At 37.1% G+C, this 21,449-nt stretch overlaps 1 protein-coding gene across 1 annotated transcript; it reads right to left on the minus strand.

The window, feature by feature from the left end:
* Positions 1-1,605: 1,605 nt before the first annotated feature.
* LOC122289223 lies at positions 1,606-18,214 on the minus strand. Its single transcript, XM_043096200.1, has 5 exons — positions 18,149-18,214; positions 6,610-8,498; positions 5,852-6,223; positions 2,715-3,008; positions 1,606-1,951 (listed from the first exon to the last, which is right to left on the minus strand). Exons 1-5 carry the CDS (start codon positions 18,212-18,214, stop codon positions 1,606-1,608), a joined length of 2,967 nt encoding a protein of 988 aa, XP_042952134.1.
* Positions 18,215-21,449: the final 3,235 nt, after the last annotated feature.

The raw sequence follows: 21,449 nt of genomic DNA on the forward strand, positions 1-21,449 counted from the left end.
ATGCCGCTCGGGCCAATCTATCTGCAACCTCGTTGTCCGCTCTTGGTATCTGAGTTATGGAGAAATATGAGATTGTGTATTTTGCAAACTCGGGCTAGGTATTTCTTTAACTTCTCGCCCTTCGTAGCATACAGGCCCAAAACCTGATTTACTATCACCTGTGAATCTAACCTGGCATCCACTTGGTTGCCCCTATTTGGGCAGCTGCAGATAATCTCGCTATAACCACTTCATATTCAGCTTCGTTATTCGTTACTTTGAATGCCAATGGGGCCATGTAATACCACTCAGGGCTCATAAAATGTATCCCCATGCCTCCGCCTATCTGTCAAGACAATTCGTCTATAAATAACACCCACGGCTTCCCTGATGGTGTTGTTGCTTCTCCCTGGGGAAAATCTGAGAATTCCACTATAAAATCCGTCATCGCTTGTCTTTAATTGCTTTCCTTGGCTCATACTCTACATCAAACTCGCTCAGCTCAATTGACCAACCTATCAGCCTTCTTGTACAATCCGGCTTCCTTAGAATTTTTGCCAATGGCGCCTCTGTCAGTAACCTTATTGTGTGGGCTTGAAAATAAGGACGGAGTTTCTTAGCCGCCACTACCAAGGCAAATGCCAATAATTCAATTCGAGGATACCTTGCTTCTGCTCCTTTGAGTTCTCTACTCACATAATGCACTGGATGTTGGATGGCTCCTTCTTCTTTTATGAGAACGGCGGATACAGCGTGCGAGGAGACTGCTAGATACACATAGAGAACGTCACCCTTCTCTGGTCACTTTAAAAGGGGTGGATTGGCCAGATACTGTTTTAACCTTTCGAATGCTTCGTTGCACTGCTCTTTCCAAGGATGTACCTTCCGCAGTACTTGGAAAAAATGGAGGCACGTTTCTGTTGACCTAGCTATGAATCTTCCTAGGGCAGCCACTCTTCCCACCAATCGTTGAGTCTCGTTTACAGTTTTTGGTGGTTTCATACTGATTATGGCCTCTATCTTATCTGGAGAGGCTTTAATTCCTCTTTTGGACACAATGAAGCCCAAGAATTTCCCCGACTGGACCACGAAAGCACATTTCGCTGGGTTCAACCTCATTTTGTAACGACATAAGACTCCAAACGCTGTTCGCAAATCCACGAGGTGCTGGGCGGGCTCTTTGCTCTTTACCAGTAGGTCATCTATGTATACCTCCATAGATTTCCCAATTTGCTCCTTGAACATCCGATTTACCAGGCGTTGGTAGGTTGCCCCTGCATTCTTCAGTCCAAAGGGCATGACCTAGTAGCAATATAGCCGTCGGTTTGTGATGAAATATTTCTTTTCTTCGTCTACTACATTCATCCGTATCTGGTTGTATCCTAAATATGTGTCCATGAACCTCAACATATGATGCCCTGTTGTAGCATCTATAATGACGTCGATGTACGGTAAGGGGAAGCTATCTTTTGGACAGGCTTTGTTTAAATCTGTGAAGTCTATGCACATTCTCCACTTCCCATTCACCTTTTTCACCATGACAATGTTGGATAACCACTTCGGGTAGTGAGCTTCTTTGATGAAGCCAGCCACGAGCAATCTTTCAACCTCTTCCTTAATGGAGGCTTACTTTTCCATGCTAAACGATCTCCTCTTCTGTCGCATTGCCTTGTGCGTTGGGTCCACTCCTAAGCAATGCTCAATGACCTTGTTTTCTATACCGGGCATCTCTTCATGGCTCCATGCCAAGATATCCCTGTGTTCTATCAACAACTGTATCAGGGCTTCTCTATCTGCTAGCGGGACTTGTGTCCCGATACGGGTAGTAGTCCCAGGGCAGTCAGTGTATAATGTCACGAGTTCTAAAGGTTCGTTGACTTCTGCATGTTGCTGAACGCGGTCATCCCTGACTTCTATGTCTCTCTCGTAAGTTACCGCCACAGGTGGAGGGGTGACAAGGTCCCGTCTTGTCCTGCCACAATGCACACTTCCTTCTTAACTTTCCTTAATTCTTGCACATAACATTCTTGAGCCAGGGCTTGCTTGCCTCTAGCCTCTCCCACGCTGTCATCTGTTGGGAACTTCATCTTGAAATGGTAGGTGGATGTTACCGCCCTCAAATGGTTGAGTGTCGGTCTTCCCAATATAGCATTGTAAGAGGAAGGAGCTTTTACTACTAAGAAATCGGTCATGGTGGTTGCCGTCCTTGTCCCAGTTCTTGCAGTTACTGGAAGTGTGATCGCTCCTACGGGCTAAATAGTATCCCCTGAGAAACCCTTTAATGGCTTAGGGGAGAGCCTTAGTTTGCCCGCATCAATCCCCATTTTGACTAACGCATCCCAGAACAGTATATCAGCCGAGCTCCCATCATCTACCAACACCTGCCTGGTTGTATAATTGGCTATCACGAGGGTTATTACTAGAGCATCATCATACGGATACAGTACTCCTTCCCTGTCCGCCTCTTTAAAGGATATCACCATTCACTCATTACTAAGCTTTGGTTGTTTGGATGCTCTATTTGCCACGAATACCTCTTCATATCTTGTTTTTCGTGCATATGCCTTTCAGCTGGAGGTGGAAATTTCACCTCCAGAAAACCTCCTGCTATAGTCTTTATCTCCTTTATGGGCGCCTTGTTCCTTTCGCCTCTTGAGGGCGATCTCACCCCCTTGTCTTGGCGGTCGTTAAAGTGACACCTCCTTTCTGGATTGAAACTCAGCCTTGTTCCTTACCTAGTCTCCTGACGCCTTCTAGGCTTTGACCGCTCTGCCACCATTCCCTCCAACTCGCCGGTTCCTGCTAACTCAACAACTCTCTTTCTCATGGTCATGCAGTCTTCAGTCCAGTGCAAGCTCGTCTGATGATACTTGCAGTACCAACAGCCTGGTTTGATAAGGCGGAGGCTTTCCTTTTCTTTCTCTTCTTCTCGTAAGCTTAAATTATTGTGCACCAGTCTGAGGTTATGATCCAACCGCCCTTCCCTTGCTCTTTCTTGCCTACTTGGCTTACCCTTCTTATCAGCCTGCCTGTTTCTCCGCTCAATCTTGGTGTGATACCCCGTTTTTAAGTGTATTTTCACTGAAGGAGTGTTTTAATTTAATTAATATATTGGTTCTTCTATTTTAAATTATTGTATTTTAATTGGTTTTATTTTAGTTTGATGTGGTGTTTAATTTATTTTAGTCGTTTTATGATTTTTAAAATTGTTTTCGTCGGATCAGTTTTTAGACTCCGGAGGTGAGGATTGGACCTCATTTCTTTTCTCAATCTTTTCTTTTCTCTTTTTCTTTTTCCCTTTTACTTTTTTTCTTTTTCCTTTTCTTCTTTTCTTCTTCTTTCTTTTCTTCTTCTTCTTTTTCATCCCTCCTCCCGCGCGCGACCTGCTCTCTCTCCCTCTCTCCCGTCGTCGTTCGGTTGTGCAGCCCAAACCTGCTGCTTGCCGGTGATGTGGCTGGCACCGCCCCCATCGGTCAACTCGGCTCTGGCTGGCGCACCACCCCACCAAAAACCAACCCCATCCGTGCCGCCGTTAACCCCCTACAGCCCATCTAAGCCGCACGGCTTTTGGCCATTTCTGGCACCGTCGCTCCACCTCCGGCCACCATCTTTTCACCACTTCATCCCTTACCTCTTGCCGTCCTAACCCACCCATTTCCAGCCCCAATCCGTTGCCGGAGCAGCTCCTACGAGCTCAACTCCGATTTGCTCTTTTTCCGCTTCCACCGCCATTTCCACAGCCACCCACGGCCAAAACTCACTTTCTAGCTTCATAAACATCTCTAGACCATTCCCTATCAATTTCAAGTCTTGGTTTGTCCTCGTTCTAAAGTGGGTGATTTACAACCCACGACCACAGTGTGAAATACACTGTTACGTTGTTTTTTCTCTGCCGTTTGCAACGTCGTGATCCTTCAAAAAATACCTTATAGCTCTATAAGTATTTTCCAAACTCTATTTTAGATTTAAATATATTTTTGCTCTTACAATTAATTATTTGACTGATTGGTTGATTCCGGACTGAGTCCGAGGAGTTCGGGGGTCGGATGGATTGAGGACGGAGTTGCTTGGTTTTGTTGTTTTTGTGATTGGTTGGATGTTTTGCATGTTAAGGCGTGCATTGCATGATGCATTCATGTGCATTTTATTTTATTTAATTGAGAAAAGCTGGTGTTATTTGTGTAAATGAATTTTCGGGTGCGTGTGTATCACGACCCCAAGCCGAGATGGGGTATTATCTCGGTGGAGCTCCTCTGGTCACTCGAGAGAGTAATATACTGAGTGACGTCCCCTGGGTTGTCGCTGGGCGACAACGGAAGCGGGCGGGATGATAACGCTCTCGCACCGACTCTGTGGCCCTACGCTAGCGAGGGTTAGAGGATGCTTGGCTACGTACGCGTGGGGTGCAGAACTGGGCATTGCTCGTTATGAAGTGACACGCACGGTCGTTACTCGTGGTATGACGATGGGAGCCAGGGTGTGCGGATGACCCCTAGGGGAAGTCATGGTACATTCGGATTAATTGGTTATTGAATTGAGTTGGATTTGGGCCAAATGAGACTTTTGGCGTGAGTTGGAAAGTAATACGTTTTTAGGGCCAAATGGGATTTTTGGCGTGCTTGGAAAAATATGGTTTTATGGGTTATGTGCTTTTGCATTCTTTCATGCATATTGTTGAGTTTAATATGTTTTTATCTTGTGGCGTTTGGATTTTTACTTACCTGCGGCACCATTTTGGTACCGTAGATTTTGATGCAGAGGTTGAGGAGGAGGAGGAGGCTGAGCCCAAGGAAGCGGCTCCGCCGGAGTATTGATTTGGAGTTTATGCTTTGTAGTTTGGTTTGAAATAATATTTGTGGCTTGTAATATTTTATTATGTATGTTTTGAACGGTTTTGTATTAAACAAAAATTCTAGTACTTAGTTATGAGACTTTTGTTAACCGCTGCGTGTTTTTATTTGCACACTTGTTGCATGTACACACACTTAGCACTTGGCGATAGGGTGGTGACCCGTGTTGTCATCATCCCGACGTCTCGATTTCCACGTGTCCGTACGTGGGATTTGGGGGCGTCACACTTGGCATCTTCTTTGCAAGGGTCTATCAAAGCTTGTAGAGTATCTTCTACATTGACAAAATCATCCGCCCTGTCCATGAACTCCCTGAAGGTGGAAGGAGTCCTCCGGGCCAACTCTACCATGAAAGGACTGCGCAGCCATACCCCTCCCAAGAGGGTGGCCAAAGTGATTTTCTCATCTTGGTCATTCGTTGTTAAGCGTTCTTTGTTGAAACTGGCCAAGTAGGCCTTTAAATTCTCATCTTCCTTTTGCTTAACCGTTAATAGGTAGGCGGCTGGGCGCCGTTGTCTTTTGCTAGGCATGAACTGGGTCAAGAACTACTTTGCCAGTTCTTCAACGCTGTCTATTGACTTCAATTTGAGAGTCCCAAACCACCCCCTAGCCGTCCCTTTCAGGGTCAAAGAGAAAGCTCGACCCGGCACGCAATTTCCCCTTAGAAATCGTGGAGCGTGATGTGAGCTTTAAAGTTTTCTAGATGATCTACCGGGTCCTTGGACCCATCATACATATCTATTTGGGGAACTTTAAATTTTGGCGGGAGCGGCACAACCATAATTCGTGCACTGTATGGCAGATCTGTTTTGTGTAGTAGACTTTCCACCAAGGAAGAACCTCCCATCTTTTTTGCCATCTCTTCATACTTTCTCTCCAACTCCTTCAATTTGTCATGCATTCTTTCCTGATATTTTTTTTTTTATTTATTTGTAGTAAATCAGCAACTTCATTCATAAAACAACATTACAATGATGAATCAACCCAAATAGCTTGGGATATACATTCTGGAATAGAATCACCATAGAGCTATATCATCAAGATGCCATGCAAATTTAGCTAGAGCATGTGCTACACCATTAGATTCACGACCCCTATACTGAATAGACCAATTAGGAAGGGTGGATAGAAGGGCCTTGATTTCTTGAATAAGTGTACTCCACAAGGTTGATGACCTTCCTTCCTTTTTGAGTTCTTCAATTACAACAAGTGCATCAATTTCAATTTGAAGCTCAACAATACCTAGAGGAATACACAACTGTATCCCTCTCAAAATAGCAGTCAACTCTATTTCCATTGGATCAGTAAGGGCATTTTCTGGTTTACTAGTAGCAAAAGTCACTTGTCCCTTGTCATCTCTTAGTACCACACCAATACCAGATCGGCATTGATCACTAAAAGTTGCTCCATCCACATTAAGTTTTAAGATTCCTGCAGGAGGTGGCAGCCATCTGCCACTGTATTTCTATTTTTTCTGTTGTGCTTCCTTTGCTGCATTATGCTCTTAATATAAGGTCAGAGCATGTTGAATAACGTGGTTTGGTGTCAAGATGCTGTTCTCAAACAGCTTTTGGTTTTGCCTATACCATAAGCCCCAAGCTATAAAAAAAACTTCTCTAACTCCCCTGCTTTTTTTCTTCTCATAACTAAATCAGCTAAATGTAAATAGTCCACTCTAGGAGATGAATCAGTTATGATTGGAAGGAACTGAATCCAATTGTCTCTAATTAGAGGACAGTAAAATAATGCATGATTTAAATCCTCCTCTTCTGTATGGCACCACTGGCAATTGGCATTATCAATCACTTTCCGAGGTTTAAGATTCTGCAGTGTAGGCAGAATATTTTTACATGTCCTCCATGCAAAGACTCTAATTCGATGAGATATATTTAGCTTCCATAACTTCTTCCATAAAAGATTTTGGTCTGCAGCACTTGAACACTCAGCCCTTTGTCTATCTGTTTCCATAAAGAGAAAAAACTGATAAGCACTCTTGACAGAATACATTCCACTTTTCTCATGTTCCCATACCAGTGTGTCAGGTACATTCTCTGATGGCAGTCTGATACAAAGCACCTCATTGGCCTCCCTTGCTAGTATCAAGCTTCTTACCTTCTCCATATCCCATCTTCTAGGATTCTGCATCATCAAAGAAGCCACAGAATTGTCCATCTCAGAAACTGAACTCGTTGTAGTTGTAGTAGTAATAGGAACCAACTTGTGGTTTGGAAGCCAATAATCAGTCCAGATATTAATAGATAAACCATTTCCAACACGCCATCTGCAGCCTTTGAGTAGATTTGTTTTAGCTTCCCAAATTCCTCTCCAAACAAATGAAGGGGCACCACCTAACTTTGAATCTTTAAAACTAGAAGTAGCAAAATATCTAGCTTTAAAAATTCTATGAAGTAGAGATGATTCCTGTGTCATAATCCTCCAACCTTGCTTTGCTAAAAGGGCCATATTAAACATCTGCAAATTCTTGAACCCCAATCCACCACTAAGCTTTGATTCACACATTTTCTTCCAGTTTATCCAACATATTTTTCTTTCATTTGATTTCTGTCCCACCCAAAACCTTGCCATCATCCCTTCCAATTCAGAACATAATGATCTTGGTAGCTTAAAACAACTCATAGTGTATGTTGGTATTGACAATGACATAGCTTTTAATAAAATTTCCTTGCCCCCTTGTGATAATAGCTTCTCTTTCCACCCGTGCATTTTGGCCCAAACTCTATGGTTTAAAGATGAGAATGCTTGATATTTACCTCTTCCAACCATTGGTGGCAATCCGAGATATTTATCATATTGTTGAAACTGATGTACTCCCCAAAACTGCATAATCTCATCCTGTTGGGATTGGTTTACATTCTGACTGAAGACCATTGAGGTTTTCTCACGGTTGATCTTTTGACCAGAAGCTTTCTCATAAATATCCAGCTTATGTTGGAGAGTTAAGCATGTTTGCATATTTACTCTACAGAATAGAACCACATCATCTGCAAATAACAGATGATTTAGCTTAGGAGCCCATCTACAAACTCGAATCCCCTCTACCTGATTATGTGAATTAGCCCGATTCAATAAAAGAATTAGACCTTCAGTGCAAAGTAGAAAAAGATAGGGAGAAATAGGATTCCCTTGTCTCAAACCACGTGTTGGAAATATAGGTCTCTTTGGCTCTCCATTCACAAGAATAGAGAAAGAAATTGTCTGAACACAAAACATAATCAGCTTCACCCATTTTTCACTAAACCCCATCTGTTCCATCACTTTCTGAAGAAAACTCCACTCTACCCTATCATAAGCCTTACTCATCTCCAATTTTAGTGACATGAAGCCATCCTTCCCTTTTCTCTTCCTTCTAAGAAAATGGATCATCTCATAAGCAACTAACACATTGTTAGTTATAAGTCTCCCAGGAACAAAAGCTATTTGAGATGGTGAAATGATAGCAGGCAAACACAGCTTCAATCTATTAGCTAGAATCTTTGAAATCAACTTGTTTATCATATTATATAGACTTATTGGTCTATAATCAGACACTAGCTCAGGGTTTTTTCTCTTTGGAATCAAGGTGACATAAGTGTGATTAATGGCAGCTGGAAATAGACCATTATTCACTGCATGAAGAATTGATTCAGTAACATCCTTGCCCACCACATACTAGAATTTTTGATAAAAGAGAGGACTCATGCCATCTAGACCAGGTGCCTTTGTTGGGTGCATCTCATTTAAAGCGTTCTTTACCTCACCAAGAGGAAAAAGTCATTTATGCACACTACCAACACAAAATTAGGTTTATTCCTTAATTCATAGTTTGTAAAGATATGGAGAAATGGATATATACCTTTTTATTTAGAAAAATACTACTTATCATTCAAACACCACACACAAGCATGTGATCTGTCATTTTTGTAGTTCTATTTAAATACACATATATTGATGTGTAAATGTTTGTGTTTAAATAGTATTTATGATATATATTTTAACCCACAAATAATTTTATTTGAAAGCCTTTATACAACAAATTATGTGACATATTTTGATTTAGAAAATAAATTTTAAAATTTAAATCTTACAAATCAAATTATATAATGTGGATGATGTATGGTGTAAATACCTTCAACTATTCAAAATATATTTCATAAATAAAAATTATTATATTTATTTCATTCCATTCAAAATAAGAGAAAAACTTTAAGAGATTATAGGAATTAGTATTTTTTTTTATTTTAGCTTTTATCAAGAATATAAAAAAAGGTAAACGTTATGAACTTCAAATTAAAGTAAATTAATCATTTGGAGATCACGTGCTCTAAACAGTCGACGTTATTAATTGGGATATACTTTTTTTCCCCTTCTCTAGTCAAAATCACTAAAATAAATAGAGACGACGCTGATAGATCGTTTCGATGTTAACACGAAACACCAAGCCTTAGGAAAGTACTTTTAGGCATCTAATTAAAATAAATTTACAAATGGAGATTGCAAAAATAAAAATAAATTAAAAATAAAGAAAACAACAACAACAACAACAATAATAACAATAACAATAATAATAGTAATAATAATAATAGTAAAACAAAAATAAATAATAATAATAATAACAACAAGAACAACAACAACAATAATTAACAATCACTATAACAAATTTATTTTGGACGAAATGAAAATCATCATAAAATATGTTTTTGAGAGATGAAATTCAAATTTCGTTCTAAAAATTGACGGATATCGTTATCTGTTCGAACGAAATATATTGGGACAAAAACATTTGTCCCTATTGGAAATTCCATTCGAACATATACATAACTGTTCGATCCTAAATTTAATAAAGCTTTAAACGGTTATTTGGATCTATCAAATGTTAAATTGGCAGATTAAGTTATCAAATTTAGTGAAAATTTGAGTAACCGTTCGAACAATCTATTTAAATGTTTGAACACAAAGGAGTTATTTTTCAAACATAAAAGTTAACGTTCAAACGTGTACCTAAAGGTTCGATCTTAAATTTAATAAACTTTTGAATGGTTATTTGGAACCATCAAACGTTAAATTAGCGGGTTAAGTTATCAAATATAGTGAAAATTTGAGTTGTGACACCCCCAGATTTCGTTTGGGATCGAATGAACATCTGAAGTATCGAGACATGCAACACAAGGTTACTTGCCCTCATTTATGACAAATAAGATACAATGTTCCTAACATGTACCTAGCATTATGCAATATTCGCAGCAGATAACCTTTTTTTCTTTAGCAATACTATGCACCAAACTAAAAATATCTCAAATACTTGAAACATACATCATACATAAAGGCATACTAAATGATTGTGATCACAACACTAGTCCAAAATAATTGTGATCAAAAGAGTACTGGAGATACAACTCCATAAGTACAAGTAGTAACCTAAGTTAATTATTATGCCATCATCAACGCCGCATCGTGTTCAGTTGGTCGGATTCCGATTCTCCTTTGGGTCCTGTAACAATATCTATCATTCGAGGGGGAATGGTAGTTGGGATTACCAAATGAGATTTGATTCAAATCTCAGTAAGTTAATAGGAAACTCCCACATAGATTAATGATGCATGCATGGTAGTAAAAACATGAATGCATAATTAAAGTCATAAGTAAGTATAGCATAACTTGACATATAGCATGGCATAACCGACATAACTTGAACTGAAACGTAAACTGAACTTTACTTGACATGACATGAACTTGAACTTAAAACATAACATGGACTAGCAAGATAACATAAACGTGAACTTGAAACATAACATGGACTTGAAACATTGCATGAACATGAACATACATAACATAAACATGAACATTGACTTAACAAAAACCTGAGCATAACATGCCATAAATGTGAACTTGAAATATAATGTGAACGTGAACATAACATGAACGTGAACTTGAACATAATATGTATGTGAACATAACATGACATGAACGTAAACTTGAACATAACATAAACATGAGCATAGCATGATATGAATATGAACTTGAAACTTAACGTGAACATGAACATTGCATAACATGAACGTGAGCTTGAACATAACATAAACATGAACATAACATGATATGAATATGAACTTGAAACTTAACGTCAACGTGAACATAACATAACATAACATGAATTTGATCTGAAACTTGACTTAACATAAATTTAGAATCTTGCTGCTTTACTTAACATGAACTTGGACTTGAATTCTAACAATCAAAATGATTCCGCCAGTCATTTCATCAGGAATATTGAACAATCAGAATGATTCCGCCCAACATATTCCATCAGAGATACTCAGACAATTAAAATGATTCCATCATGAGTATTTTAAATCACGTATCCTAGCAATCAGAATGATTACACCAGGAATATCTAGTAATACTCTGATAATTAGAGTGATTACATCACGAGTATTTTAAAATACGTACCTTAGCAATCAGAATGATTACACCAGAAGTACCTAATAATACTCTAACAATTAGAATGATTCCATCACAAGTATTTTAAAACACATACCCTAGCAATCAGAATGATTAAACCAGGGGTACCTAATAATACTCTAACAATCAGAATGATTCCATCATGAGTATGTTAAATAACATACCCTAACAATTAGAATGATTACGCTAGGAGTATCTGCAAAACTGAACTTCAACTGCATTCTGATAATCAAAATGATTTCGCCAAAAGTACCTTGTGTGAATTACAAATGGAGATGTTCGGACAGTTATAATGATTACATCACGAGTATCCTAGATAGAACTGAGTTAAACGTAACTCGAAAGACATGATTTACTTGAGATAGAAACATTTCGTAATATGGTATAACATGTAATAAACAACATATTTAACATGACATACTTGCACCAGTGAATATTACATGACTTGACATACATGTAATAGATATCATACTTAACTTGGCATACTTATAATATATAGTAATACATGACAGAATAGATTGTGTAACAGATAAATATTCATGACATAATAAATCATGCATAACAGATAAACATGTAATGACATAGCATGGCATAGCATATATGGTAACATGCACATATAAATTGTAGTTTTCTTACCCATCACACATACATATTAAACTGACAGTAAGTTAAGAGCTAACTTACCTCGTTTGTTGCGTTCTATTAAAATAAAGCGTGAAACACAAAGAACTGTAAGAAGATATTCTAAAAGTTAGAAATTCAATTACTAACAATTAAAAATATGTAAAAGAGATGAGTTAGAGTAAAATTACCAATTTGCCCTCTACATGTGGGAAAATGACCATTTTACCCCTAACTTAAAGATTTCACATCCTAACTCTAAAAGTTTTCAAAATTTATATTCCTCATGTAAATTTTATCCTAAACTCAAATATCAATTCAAAAAAATTTAAAACAAATCACAACTATTGAAAACACACTATGGCCGAAACATCCATAGGCCATTTATCTTGATTTTTTTGCAATTCCTTCCAAACTCATACTTAAACCAAAATTTTGCAAAAAATGATCTTCCTATCCTAAGTTTAAAACTATAATTAAAACATCCATTTAGAAAAAACTAATAATCAACATCAAATTTTTTTGTAATGAGATTCAAACACTTGAATCATAATCTTTGACCATAAATCAAAACATTTCAAGAATTCCAAAAAATCAAATCTTACTTCTAACATATTCATAACATAATCCTAAGATCAACTATGCTTTAAATCATCAAACTAAAGTCACCAAAATCACAAAATAACAATTGGAGTTTCTGGTTTTATACTTAGTCCAAAAATAGAAGCTTTTTTCTAAACTAGCTTTGATAAATCTCTTGATCAATGGCTTAAGAAGGTGAGATCTTCAAAATAAAGCATTGCATGGTTTAAAAATGTGTCCTAAAGAATATATAACCATCAAACTTAAAATCACAGGGCTAAAAATCAATAAAACATAGATCTAATCCAGAAATATCAAATCTTAGGCCTAACCGAAATCCTTTTGCATAGAAAAATCATATCTTTGAAACTAATACTAACTATCTTCAAAATAACATCCTAACATGAAAATAAGAGACTTTGGATCATCATATAAAAATATCAAAGCCTTTAGAGTAAGATCAAACCACGAAATATTCAAACTTTCTCCAAATAAAAACTGTTTTTCCACTTCTAGTTTTCAAGTTTCTAGATCTAAGAAAATCTATCACCAAAAGCTTTAGTCATGCAACAAAACCTCAATGAATACTCATAAAAACATTCTAATAACACTCCATAAAATTTTCGGACCAAGTTATGTGATTATGCCCAAAGAATAATGCGGTAGTTATTGCACAGTTTTGAAGTTTCGATTCCACAAGGAGACAATTAAAAAGATTAGCAGAAGCAACAAAAAAACTAAAAGAAAAATATTAAATAAGTTATGGACAACAAAGATTAATTTTAACTACAAAATAATAATGAAGCAAAGTGATTAACGAAAAAAGTACTAAAATTTGATTAACAATAGAGTGTCGGGAATCCCTTGCACAAATCTGGTATTTTAATTATTCTTAATTCATTGGATAACTTAATTAGGAACTCAATTTATGAAATTTCCAATTGGAAGGTATAGATTTATAAACCAAAATTAAATCAAATGTAACCCTTTGAAAAATCATTCACCACTTTTAAAATGCGTAAATTACTATCCCTATTGAGAAAATCTAATAATGACAATATACTCAGGGAGCAATATTGCAGTAAAAAACTAAATCAATATAGATAAATAATTGATCTAAACATAATCAAAGAACTAAGCCATTCAATAGAAAAAGCATGACTGAATCCATAAATAGAATAAATTCTTTGATTATTTGGAAAAGATAACATCAATGATGAATTGTGAATGATAAAACAAAAGAGTTTTAGCAATTGAAAATCAAATACATGAATTAAAAATAAATTAGAAATACTATCTAATGTGCAAGTTTATCCCTAACCCTACTTGAGAATTTAGTTACCTATAAACATAATGGACGTCAAAGATTTCTAGAGAAAACTGAAGTGAACGACGGCTATGGAAGTGATTTTCTCCTCTCTTCAGATCTACCTCTTGTGCCTCCTCCGCCTCCTCTATTTCATACTAATGATATGCTTATATAGGGTAGGAAAGAAACCATAATGTCCTCTTAATTTTTGCAAAAAAAATTACCTAAAATTTAGGACTTATTTTGGCAGCCACGTATGCCCTTCAGGAGCTTGAATTTGGAAATCCTTATTAGAGACAAAGTTATATTTCTTTAAGATAGATTTCTAATAAATCAAGAATCGTATTAATCCAATATGTGAGTAAAATGATACAGTCAAAAGACTAAAATATGTCCCGATTGTCTCCTAGCAAATTTCGGACTTGGACTTCTTGTGGTTTCATTTTGTGATTTTTTTTCTTTTTTTTTTCTTCCAAATTTCTCTCAAACTCCATGAATGTCCTCCTTTGAATTTGACTAGGCTTGACTTGCTCTTTTATAAACTTTGAAATTAAACATAAAAAACTGCTTAAGAGTATCCCAACATAAATAGAAACTCAATTTAAGAATAGACATTAATTCCTATGATTTCTATTCACATTTTAGCATTTTAGTCCAATAATAGGGTATTTAGAATGCACTTTCACACACTTATCAATATGTCAATTAGCTTGGTAAAAAACTCCAAAACATAACATACTCCCTAGTTTCACTTCCAGAATGACCTTTCCATGGTTAAAAATACATTGGACCAACCAATGACCATGGAATGATACGGATAATATATCTATGGAAACTATACTTAAATAGGAACCACTTTTATGAGGATTAATTGTGTGAAAATACATACAAAAGGTCGAAAATCTCAAACCAAAAAGACTCAAAAATCTTTCCGAGAGAGCTCTTTTCAGATTTTCTCTAAGAACAGGATGAATAAGTGATTAAAGGGAAATAAGTGTGTCTTGTACTACTCTAGACTTCTGGAGGGGGAAGATATGGCCTTGAATGACCCTTTAGTGGAGGTGGCTATTTGACATAAAGTGAAAAATAGTGAGGGGAAAGAACTGCGAGCAGAAGCTGTGAGGTATGGAGGTTGATGAGGTGAGTTTCTCCATCACCTCAAGGCACTATTGGGTGCAGCCAAGGGTAGTGGATGATCTTCCATGAGGGGGAGGAAACTTCTTCAAGAAGATTTGCCAAGGTGGCCAAATTCATGGGCCTTGGTGGGCCTCAACCAAGTGGGCTTCAATTTGGGGTTTAAAAGGGTTTGGTTAGGGTTTGAGATGTTATGAAGCCCAAATCTAATTTTTCTTTACCCAATCAAATTTTCAAGGTTTAAAAGGTTGGATAATTATTTCATAACAAGGATTTGATGAATTAATAGCATGTGGAAGTGGTTTAATTAAGTGATTAAACACAATGCTAGAAATTGGATCAAAAAGGGTTTGAAGGCAACTTTAGGGTTTGGGGAAACCGTTTACGGTTTCAGTTTCAACTAATGTTTTGGGTTTCAATTGGATTCCAACCATTTACGGTCTCGCTAAAGTTGAAACCCTCTTTGGTCTGTTACAATTTGGTTGATCAGATGAAAACAAAGTTTTGCTTAGGTGGCATGATCTCACATCTTGATTTCCTTCACAAATCCATCTAATGGTTCATCTTTGTGCCAAGTGTCTAATACTATTCACTATGTGTGGCTAAGATCTTGCCAAGTGTCCAAATAAAACTTCTCTAACCTATTTGGACATTCCATACTGTGATTTTGAAGACACTGCACTTAGTATGTTTATCGAGGTTACTATTCACTCCAAAAATACGTAATAAACTTAGTATTGAAAAACTTAAATATTCATATTAATCTCTAGTGAAAATCATTTACCAAAACTCTACACCGAAGTGCTCCTAAAAATAATTTCACAGTTTCAAATTGGTGTTTCATCCGAAATTATGAAAATGGGTTATTGTGCCATAAAATCCTAAATATTCAACTGAGTCTAGTGGCATAGACCATAACATATTCTGACACTTCTAACTACCTCAAACAATTAAAATTGTATTTTTGGCACCATATTGTGTGATAACATTGACTATGTTGACAGACTAAAACATTTGCGATTGGTCGATTCGTGAAAACTCCGTAAGTTTTTACAAGGTTCCTAAAGTCTATAGAAATTATACCATTGAATTTCTAGCGGGCTGTTACATGAGTAACCATTTGAATATTCCATGTAAATGTTTGAACATGAAGGTGTTACCATTGGAACATACAAGTTAATGTTCTAACGTGTACCTATTCATTTGATCTTAAATTTAATAAACTTTCGGTTATTTGAAACTGTCGAATGTTAAATTGGTAGGTTAAGTTATCAAATATTGCCGAAAATTTGAGTAACCATTCGAAAAATTTATGTAGATGTTTGAACACGAAGGAGTTACCGTTTGAACATACAAGTTAATGTTCAAACGTGTACCTATTTGTTCGATCTTAAATTTAATAAATTTTTGAATGGTTATTTGGCACCATCAAGCGTTAAATTGGTGGGTTAAATTATCAAGTTTAGCGAGAATTTGAGTAACCGTTCGAACATTCTATTTAGATGTTTGAACACGAAGGAGTTACCATTCGAACATAAAAATTAACGTTTGAATGTGTACCTAACCATTGGATCTTAAATTTAATAAACTTTCAAACAGTTATTTGGAACTATCAAACATTAAATTAGCGGGTTAAGTTATCAAGTCTAGCGTGAATTTGAGTAACCGTTTGAACAATCTATTTAGATGTTTGAACAGGAGTTACCGTTTGAACATAAAAGTTAACGTTCGAATGTGTACCTAACTGTTCAATCTTAAATCTAATAAACTTTTGAATGGTTATTTGGAATAGTCGAACGTTAAATTGATGAGTTAAGTTATCAAATATAGCAGTAATTTGAGTAACCAGTTGAACAGTCTACGTAGATGTTTGAACACGAAGGAGTTACCGTTTGAACATACAAGTTAACATTCGAACATGTACGTAACCGTTCGGTCATAAATTAATAAACCTTTGAATGGTTATTTGGAATTGTGAAATGTTAAATTGGTAGGTTAAGTTATCAAATTTAGCAGGAATTTGAGTAACTGTTTGAATAGTCTATTTAAATATTTGAACACGAAGGAGTTACTGTTCGAACATAAAAGTTAATGTTTGAACGACCATTGAATGGTTCGACCTGAAATTCTGGCTAGTTAGATGAATAAATATTTGGCGAGAGTAGAAATTACATTCGAAGCCTTCTAGCTATATGTTCGAACAGTGGTAGAAGTTTTACAAATTTTAATTGGAAAAATATACCTTATTAATTAGTCATAGGTAAATATTTAGTTTATATAATAAATATAGCATTTAAATAATATAAATAAATAAAGGAACTCAATAACTAATTTAGGAAATGAAAAAACGATTCATATTTAAATTAATTACACAAAACACAAATAGCTAATGTCCATACAAAAAAAAAATGCAAATAAAATATACACTACTTGTGATAACCCGCTCCTTTTTGTTTCTTTAATTATGAGTCTCGTTCTCTGTGTCGAGCGTCAATAGCGTGTTTTAAGAGAAATCCAGCGAATTTTAAATGATATCCAGCAAATTTTAGAGCAAGTTAAATATTTTAAAGTTTACAGATATTTTTAAATATTCTGGAGATATTTATATGTGATATTTATAGTATTATTGGACTAAATTTGTTTTTAAAATAACACAATTATAATATTTTAATGATTTCTAAAAATATTATAATTGTGGAAAATTATTTACATTAAATATTTTAGTCATTTAAAAATATTAAGAGATTTAACTTTACGTTGAAAACTCTAAATTAATTTAAATAGTTTTATTCTCTTTGAGTAATAACGAGATTTAATCATTTTAAATAATGATGAAGGAATATTATTTTATAAACTTTAGTTTATAAAATAATATTCTATCTTAATTTCTCTCAGTGTTTTATTTAAAAATAAAACACTTACATATTTTCAAATCAGTGTTCAAACTCACTGTTAAATCATTTCGAACATCTCAAAACGAAGGACTTGGATTAAATACTCAAGCCCCTCTCTTTTTTCCCTAATTTTTCTCTTTTCCCTCTCTCTCTCCTCTCCCTCTCTCCTAGCTCGATACACGACTCTCTCCATCACCTCCATCGTGCAGCTCTATCCTCCCAGCCGCCGTACTCCACCTCTATCACCGGCAGTCTCTTTCCCCGCCAGCAAGCTTCTCCTCCCATCGGTGCACACCATGGCACACTCTCTCTCCTCTCACAGCATCTCTAGCCAAAATGGGTAAAAACCCACTCCTCTCATCCACGCCGCCGTACACAGCAGCCATGGTCTCACCATCGGTCACCAGCTACCCCCTCCCTCTGGCCAACATCCCCTCCCACCGGCGAGCTCTCACGTGCTCTCTCTCTCCTCCTAGAACAACTTGACCAAAATGGGTTTCACACCCATTTCTCCACCGTAGCACCATCATACACGGCCAGCTTGGCCTCCGACCACCACCAACGGAATCCTCACTCCATGGGCTTCATTTCCATGGTCTCCTTTTTCCCTACCTTTCTCTTTCTCTGATGGACCACTACACCCACATACACTCGGTTGCACTATCGTGCATGGCTATCCACACCACCTTACCACCACCATCATGATCCTCTCATCACCATGATCTTTTCCAACCATTTTCATGTCCAACCGAGCTACACACAGCCCTCACTATCCCCCACTCTCCAAGGCATGGATTGCACCATTTATGGCCGATCCACCACTGTGAGCCACCGTCCAGCCACCACATCGCGACCACAGCTTCACCACACCTCCCTCCAGATCTTCCATGCCTAGCCATGATGTCCAGCCCATCCCCACCTCTCTCACGCACTCTCATACCCTCGGATGCACTATTCACTGCGTGATGCCATCGTGCTTCACCACCTCAGACCAGCACGAGGACACCTTGAGCCTTTCCAAGACCACGCCTAGCTATTCTCAAGCCAAAACTGCCACTTTACATGGTGGACGGCCATGGTACGCGGTGTTAACATCCACGTATGACTCATCTGACGTTTTGATCATGATGGGCAACAAGCTTATGTATGTATGTGTATGCATGTTGACCGGTGCAAAACTGCAAGTGCACAGTATCGTAGTTTTATAGTAAAGTAATAAGAAGAGTATCGTCCTCAGGGATTGGTACCTTACTCTTGCCAAATACCAAAATTATGCTAATCTCAATTTTATCTAGAGGAATCACTAAGGTTTTTGTAGTAGCAAATAAAACTAGATCAACTCAAGAGAAATAAGCAAAGAAAGTAAAACTGATGTTTGAAGATCAAATTCAATAGGGAAGAAAACTTCTAGGAAATCGATTTCACCATAATTCTTCACTATGCTTTTCTCATCCAGCTAATTTAACTTAAACCTCTTTTGTCTATTAGCAAATCTCTAATTCATCCAAAAGCCTCTTTCGATAGTCAATTGGAAGTGATTCTAGTTTATCAATTCACACAAGAGTATGCAAATTAAATAATCAAGAACGCAATAAGACCAATGATTTAATTACTACACAGGTTCATACAAGTCTTTCGATCTCTATACTTACCTATGCTGAAATATCCAAGATCTACCCTATGATTCCCTCTTTCGATAGCAAATCACAAGATTAATAATCATCTAATCAATGGCCAGTTAATTAGAAGCATTAAATTCAGAATAAATCAGATAAACAAAGAGAGAATTGCATTAAATTAGCATGGACAAACAAGCATAGTTCGGAATTAGGTTACATCGTTTTCCTAGAAAGAAGAAAATTTAGCTCATACTAGAATTGGAATTCAACATAAACGAATTCACCATAATTGTTCTGAGAAGATGGGAAGAAGAAAATAAACACTGAAAAATCCTCCTTGCAGCCTCAACTGGTCGTCAAAAGCTCAAGAGAACGATTCAACGCCTTTCTCCCGTCCGTGCTCGTGTATGAATCCAACGTACGTGCAATAAATTGGAATTCCGTCTCCAAAACAAATGATTTGAATCCCTCTAGCTATGTTTTTCTCTCCCAAAGAGTGTTCTCCAGTCAAAACTCGCGGCTCTAGAGTGAAGAATGGCCTTTTATATGGTCCCACGGCGGAAAACCTAAAATCTGTCAAAATACGATGTTCGCTCGAGCGGGGTGTCGAGCGCGCGTCGAGCGTTCGACTCTGCCTGATTTCGCTCGAGCGTCCTATCGAGCGCACATCGAGCGTTCGACTCTGCCTGATTTCGCTCGAGCGGCCAATGTCTCCGCTCGAGCGATCTTCGTTTTTCAGCAACCTGCTCGAGCTCCCTGTCGAGCGGCAGTCGAGCGTTTGAATCTGCCTGAATTCGCTCGAGCGGCCAAAAGCCTCCGCTCGAGCGAACTTGTAAAATCTGCAATATGAAATTTTGCAAGCCATCACATGTGGATGGAAGCTATATGTGGTACGTATTGTATGTATGTTCACGAAAGGGAATGGATCGAAGCTTTAAAAAATGCATGAACCGACGTTTTTAAAATAAAAAGAAAGAAAAATGCTTTTAAATTGACTTTTATGAAAAGAAAGAAAACTATTTTTTTTAAATGACTTTATGAATGAAATGAACTGAAGAACTGTAAGAATTTTAAGAACTGTAAGAATTGAATGAAAGAACTATAAATGACTGTAAAGGAAGGAAAGAACTAAAAATGAATGAATGGACTGAATGCATGATGTATGAAGATACGTAACTGCCACATGAATGGAAAAGGAAAATGTACCAAATGAATGGACTGGGCAAATTGCAATGCTGAATAAGTAGTACAGATAGTGCACCCAGTGCTGCATCCTGACGGAATGGATTCCCAACCCATGGCCAAGGGTGAAATCCGATCCAAAAGACCACTAAACCCAGTACGTAGGGTGCAACAATGTGCAACTGCTAATGAAAGCAATAAGAAAAGAATGTATGCATGTTAAGAAAGAATGCATGTATGTATCTATGCATGAATTTATGTAAGAAAAGATGTATGCATGAAAAGACTCTTTAAGAAATGAAGGCAGCGAGGCGTGGGGAACTGTTTTAAGAAAGAAAACGTTTTTAAAGAAAAACTCCACCTCGCAACTTTTTTAAAATGAACTGCATGATAAGTATGATTTGTGTGTATGGAGTGATGAATGCATGACTAAAATCCTATGTTAATATATTTTAACTGTATGGAGTAATGCTTACGAGTCATCGACTCATTTTAGTTTTTATGTGTGCCCTCCTAGGGACAAGATGAACATGAAGTGTCAGGACGGGCACAACCCAAGGGGAAGAGTACGAAAGCTTAGGCAAGATATTTTGCACGAGAAACTTTAATTGTAAAATTTATGTTTTCCGTTGTAACCTTTTTAATTAAGAAAACAAGTTTTATTTATAAACATTGAGTCTTTTGTATCCTGGCATGAAAGAAAAAGAAATTTTCAAAAGGAACCTTAATTCCCCAATCTATTTTTATTTAAAATCATTTTCTAATGGACCCACCACAAGGACGGGCGTTACACTACTGGCCTAAATCTTGTAGCACTGCC

This window comes from Carya illinoinensis, chromosome 12 (assembly GCF_018687715.1).
Source record: "Carya illinoinensis cultivar Pawnee chromosome 12, C.illinoinensisPawnee_v1, whole genome shotgun sequence".
Classification (NCBI taxonomy): domain Eukaryota; kingdom Viridiplantae; phylum Streptophyta; class Magnoliopsida; order Fagales; family Juglandaceae; genus Carya; species Carya illinoinensis.